Source organism: Petromyzon marinus, chromosome 43 (genome assembly GCF_048934315.1).
Source record: "Petromyzon marinus isolate PM22_M1 ecotype Great Lakes invasive population chromosome 43, UKy_Petmar_22M1.pri1.0, whole genome shotgun sequence".
Taxonomy (NCBI): Eukaryota; Metazoa; Chordata; class Hyperoartia; order Petromyzontiformes; family Petromyzontidae; genus Petromyzon; species Petromyzon marinus.
Window position 1 is genome coordinate 10,365,086 of NC_133709.1, and position 6,000 is coordinate 10,371,085.

The 6,000-nt window shown below is 49.9% G+C and overlaps 1 protein-coding gene across 1 annotated transcript in view; it reads right to left on the minus strand.

The window, feature by feature from the left end:
- LOC116951368 (uncharacterized) overlaps positions 1–4,213 on the minus strand; it is a 117,812-nt gene extending 113,599 nt beyond the window's left edge. The window contains exons 1-2 of the mRNA XM_076073822.1: positions 4,114–4,213; positions 1,731–1,881 (exon numbers count right to left, since the gene is read on the minus strand). Of these exons, the coding sequence (XP_075929937.1) occupies positions 1,731–1,801 (71 nt within the window). The 5' untranslated portion in view covers positions 1,802–1,881; positions 4,114–4,213. The remainder of the gene's footprint in view (positions 1–1,730; positions 1,882–4,113) is intronic.
- Between the last annotated feature and the right edge of the window lie 1,787 nt (positions 4,214–6,000).

Below are 6,000 nucleotides of genomic sequence, written 5' to 3' on the forward strand. Positions count from 1 at the left end.
AACGTTAATATTTGGTGGTCAAACCCAAGAACAAATCTGGATCAGGCTTGGATTGGCGTGTTAGCGTGTTAGCGTGTGTGCGCGATCGTGTACATACAAGTGTGTAAGAGTTTGCGTGTGTAGTGTAGCGGATAGCGAGCTGCACTACGAACCCAGCAACACGAGTTCGATTCCCGCTCACAGCCAACACCAGTGACGATTATCTGAACCTGTCTTGGGCCTCCCCAAGATCTAATCAACCTCAAATGAGCACCTAGTGTGGTGTGTAAACTTCGCCACAAGGGAGACAAAGGCCGCCGAGCGTGGCGCTGGCCACCTACCGCCTCGTGCGCCGTGTCGGCCTTCATAGGTGCTCGCTAACAGCACTTGCCCCGACAGTCTGTTACAAGCTATACGGGGTAACCTTTGTCTTCATGTAAGAATCTGAGCATACACGCTTTTGCGAGCGCTTATTCGCGAGTGTGTTACACTCCTGCGTGTACAAAGCTGATGGAATTTTTTCACGTTAGGCAACGTCTCTCAGGGTAAGCAATGGCTCCTTCGCTTCCGTTTTGCAGCACAGTTTCACATTATTCAGCCATTAAGCTAAGTCGCGGCTCCAGGTCCTGAATCATTCATGAAGTAGAGGCCGGAAGCACCGACCCCTGCCCTCCCCTCTAGCCTGGGCGGTTTAGCCCAGGGAGTCGCGCCAAGAGGATTTAGGCAAGGAGAGGCACCTGCTCGGCCTATGAATCAAAAATTATTTTGGCATGTTCGGTAAGCAGTGGGTGTACCCACACTTTACCCCACCGCACGCGACCTGCAAATCAGCTCCGGTGAATCCATTTATACTGCTCAGTGGATAGAGGTGGGGAGGGGGGGGGATCTAAGAGGCGTGGAACGTTGGTTCAACTGTCGCTCCGGGAGACGGAATCGATCCGGCAACCTCTGGATCGCAAGTCCAGTCCGCTGACCATTACACCATGGGAGCATTCCAGATAAGAGAAAAAAATAACAAAACATTACAAAGGTGAAATGTTTAATTTCCCTACCTACGAAAGACCCATTCGGTTTTATGATGAAGCGCCTCATTTCCATCACGAGCGGAAGAAATACAGCTACGGTGAACCGGTTTGCCATGAGGACTATGTGACCCCGTTCAACCAATCAGAACGCACTTGGCTTGTGAAAGAAAATGTTTTGAAGACTTTTGAATAAAAGTTGCTCTGTATTGCCCATCTACATACTCTGTGTAGCAGCCCACATTACTGAACAAAGCAACATTGGCACCAATTGTGTTCTAAAACATCACATTGCACTGCATCGCTTAATTTCCATCTTAAGCGCGTGTGCATGATGTGACTATGTGTTGAAGCGCGTGTGTGCCCGTGTCTGTGTGTCTATGTGTGGGGAGCGGTAGTGTGGAGGCTAGCGCACTGCAATACGAAGCCAGTGACCCGAGTTTGATTCCTTCTCACGGCCAACACCAGTGACGATTATCTGAACCGGTCATGCGCCTCCACTAGATCGACTCGGCCTCAAATTATTTCCCAGTGCATTGTACAAAAACATCACCACTGCAAAGGCAAAGGCAGCCGGGTGTGGTGCTGGTCTCCCACCTCCTCCTTGTGTGGTGTACCGATCTTCATAGGTGCTCACTAACAACACTTGACCCGAAAGTTGCGTTCAAGGATATACGGTGAGGTGGTGGGGGTCCATGTTTTTTGTGCGAGCGAGTGTGCGGGGCATACGTTTGGAGTGCCAGCTCGGTGTCGAAGGTGAGGGTGGCACCCGTGTTCACCAGGAACACAAACAGCTTCATGTTTGGTTCCTACAGCCGTGAGTGCCGCCCGTGAGTCCAAATACAGCCGCTCACGATCGCGTCGCTTCCTCCGCCAGTACCTGGGTCGCGTGAGACAGAGGATTCATAACGGCCAATGTTAGAACCGCCGAGCTGGTACAATGGAGATCGAGCCTCGGACTCGATCTCCCTCTTTCAGGTGGCCCATTATGGCCGTGGCACAGCCACTCAGCAGGCACAGCAGAGAAACTGGGTTCAGGTTGTCCATAATGGGTCCTTATCATCTACGATTCACACATAGACAATTACATGCACAGGGTTACAGCAAACACGGGTTTCTGTACAGCTAAACCCCCACGTCCCTCAGCTCCAAAGCCTAAAATTATTTTCCCCAAAACTCCTGGGTTCCCAGATCCTAATCATATACAGGGTACCTTGTTCTGCATCCTTGATTCCAGGATCCAGGTCCCAGATCTCAACTCCCACTGCCCTACCCAAGCACCAGGTCCCAGCGCCCTAATTCAGGAGTACAAGGCCTCGATTATGCGGGACGTAGTTACTGTACCAGCAAAACGTCACAGTACTCATTTTGTAAATGTTGTGGATTTAATCTATCAACACACCGGTTGGCTGAAGTAGTAACTTAGTGCCACGTTTTGTTTAGGTTACAAACCTCACTAATTGGCTGTGTCGGGTGGCGGTGGGTTAACAACACATTTACACTTATGTGATCTAACCCAAAAAAAGCTTTGTGATGAATAATTATGATGAATAATGGCGAAAGCCTACTACGTGTCAAAGAGAGTACAAGGTCTCTCTCTAATCTCCATGCTCTGTGATATTGGTCTCACATGAAGAGTCCTAAGGTACTGATCACAAGGACCCTAGCTATTCCCAGCTCCGAGGTTCCATTCCAGCTCCCGAGACGAGAGTTCCTCGTCGTAGATCCCAGCACCTTAATGGGTCCGAGCATTCCAGGTCTCAAGAGCCTCGTCCAGACAGTGCCGGATTAAGCTAGTGTGGGGCCTGTAGCATATGTTATAAAGGGGCCCTAAATAAAAAAAGCACATCAATATTAAAACACACATTTTTTTACTTGCATAGTAAAGTAAATTTTTAAAAAATCATCTTCTATACGCCAGATAATACGACAAATCGCTAACCGTAAACATCCAGTCGTTCGTAAAAGTTGAAGGCAGTATAGTACTATAGTAATAGAGCAAGTGCAGAATCACTGAACCGGAATTGATAGCTTGAAAGTGCGGAGCCCGTAGCATATGTAGCTACTTGTGCTGCTAGGAAAATCCGGCACTGAGTCCAGGGTTTCTGTTCCGGAGTGTAATAAAAATACTGGTGCCGGTTTTCCAAGATCTTGGTTCCAGATCCAAGCTTAGGTTCCCCAGTTTATCGGTTTTTCCAGGTCTCAGTTTTCCAGGGCCCTGCTCCTGGTTTTCCAAGTCTACGGTTACCCAAGTTCCATATTACTCACTGGTCCCAGATCCCGGATCCACAATTTCCAGTTTCCCAAGTCGCTGACCCCAAATCCAGAATTCCACAGGATCCTCCCCGATTCCTAGATTCCAGAAGCATAGTAGTCCCCCGTCTCCAAAGCCTCGTTGTCCCACGTTTCACAGTAACCCAATCCCTGATTCCATTCCCCCCCCCCCCGCCTCCCCCCAATAGTCTCTGGTCACTGGGTCCCCTGACCCAAGGACCTGGTACCCCCACGCCAGGTCTTGGTTTGCCTGGTGCCCCGTTGTTTCCCAGGTACCGGATTGAAAGACAACAACAACAACTCTCGGCCTCGGCGGCCCAAAGGCCCCAGTGACATCAGCATCAGCTGTTACTCCGCGTGTTACGCAACCCTCAACAACAACAACAAACCCAACAACCACCAGGGCATCAACAACAATACCAGCACCGCCACAAATACTACAACACCACCGTTACAAATTAATCGCCACTGTCATTTCAACAACAAGCACCCACCGAGACTAGTGACAACAAAGAGGGATGGTGGGGTCGGTGTGTGTGTGTGTCGGGGGGGATCGAGCAGCAGGCCTCGGTGAGTGTTGACGCCCCTACCGGGCACCTCGCGCCTCCGCCGGTAGGGCATCTATCCGAGCACCCTTGATTCGCGCTTCGGGCCTCGCCGATTAGAAACAAAAACATGACAGACACAGAGAGAGAGAGAGCCGTGTTCTGGCCGTCACGTTCTGTGGGGGGCCGGGAAAGGCAGGCGGGGGGCCGGGTAAAGCAGGCGGGGGGCCGAGCCCCTTCCACCCACCACACACACAGCCAGCCCCATCGACGTTCCGCGACGCGTCCCTTACCCGTGGCGCCGAGCAGGCGGTTGGCTTGCGGAGCGACGAGGCCATGAGCGCGGCTCTCAATCGGCGTCGCGTGAATCGTCGAGCGGGCCGGGGGGGGGGGCAAGCGGGGGGCGGGGTCGTGGGGGGGGGTCCACCACCTCCCGGCGTGAGTTGTGGCCATCAGGGGGCAGTGTTGTGCCTCTGTCTTCAGTGTTGCGATGTTGATTGTTTTACGCTTATGTATAAACACGATTTTTTTTTGTGTTCCTGCGTAGTAAAGGCGTTCTTTTCTAATTGCTTATGCCTCACAAGTGTTATAAAAATGGCTAGTATCGCCCCCCGCACACTTTGCTTTCGTGACCAGGACTTTTGTGCGAAGGAATGACGCAAATGCACACACCGCGTTTTCTCACTGGACATAGGTAAAATTTAAAAATATCACTGTCCTGCTCCTCACTGGACATAGGTAAAATTTAAAAATATCACTGTCCTGCTCACAAAGGTAAAGTTTGTGGGGAATAATAGCCGTTTTTTTCTACACTTTTGAGGCATAAGCAATTAGAAAATAACACTTACTACCCAGAACCCCCCCCCCCCCCCCCCAAAAAAAAAAGTTGTTACACAATGTTACGTGTCAACATCATCGCCAACACTGGGTGGGAGGAGGGGCGTGGGGGAGACAAAGGCGGCCGGGCGTGGTGCTGGCCACCCACCCACCCTCTGCTGCTGCTGCTCGCTAACAGCTACTTGCATTTAAGTTTGTTGAATGCAATACGGGGAGGTTGGTGAGGGAGTCTTTGTCTTGACATAGATGTCAACCCATTGTTAGTGCCCTACCTTATTACAAACCAATTCAGACATTATTGGTCACCCCGTGCCCCCTTATAAAGCTCAACGTTCATCCTACAAAGTCCCATCGCAAGGGAGAAACACAAACACATAGACACTTTTTTTTGCATTGTATTGAAACGGCTGTACGCCGTATGGACCTGAAAACTATATTTGTCTGTACGAGAATACGGGGTAAACCGTATGGGTTGACAGGGATGCTGTCCCTATCACTATCCCTAGCACTATCCCTATCACAATCCCTATCACTATCCCTAGCACTATCCCTAGCACTATCCCTATCACTATCCCTATCACTATCCCTAGCACTATCCCTATCACTATCCCTATCCCTAGCACTATCCCTATCACTATCCCTAGCACTATCCCTATCTGACACGCCTGTCAACCCCTTATCAGTGCCCTACCTTATTACAAACCAATTCAGACCGTATTGGTCACCCCGTGCCCCTTATAAATCTCAACGTTCATCCTACAAAGTCCCATCACAAGGGGGAACACACAAACACATAAACAAACACGTGAATGCACATTGGAGCACACTGCACAGAGTTACAAACTTCTGCAAACCTTGCACTTTACACACACACAGAGAGCATTACAATGTACAGAGAGCTACTACTGACTTGCATACCACTGGGATTTTTGCACACAGCGTTGGTGTACGGTGCTATTTCAGGAATATTTTGATGTGTTTTTTCCTGGATTTTCTGTTTGCACTATCCCTAGCACTATCCCTAGCACTATCACTATCCCTAGCACTATCCCTATCACTATCCCTAGCACTATCCCTATCACTATCCCTAGCACTACCCCTATCACTATCCCTAGCACTATCCCTAGCACTGTCCCTAGCACTATCCCTATCTGACACGCCTGTCAACCCCTTATCAGTGCCCTACCTTATTACAAACCAATTCAGACCTTATTGGTCACCCCGTGCCCCTTATAAATCTCAACGTTCATCCTACAAAGTCCCATCACAAGGGGGAACACACAAACACATAGACAAACACGTCAATGCACATTGGAGCACACTGCACAGAGTTACAAACTTCT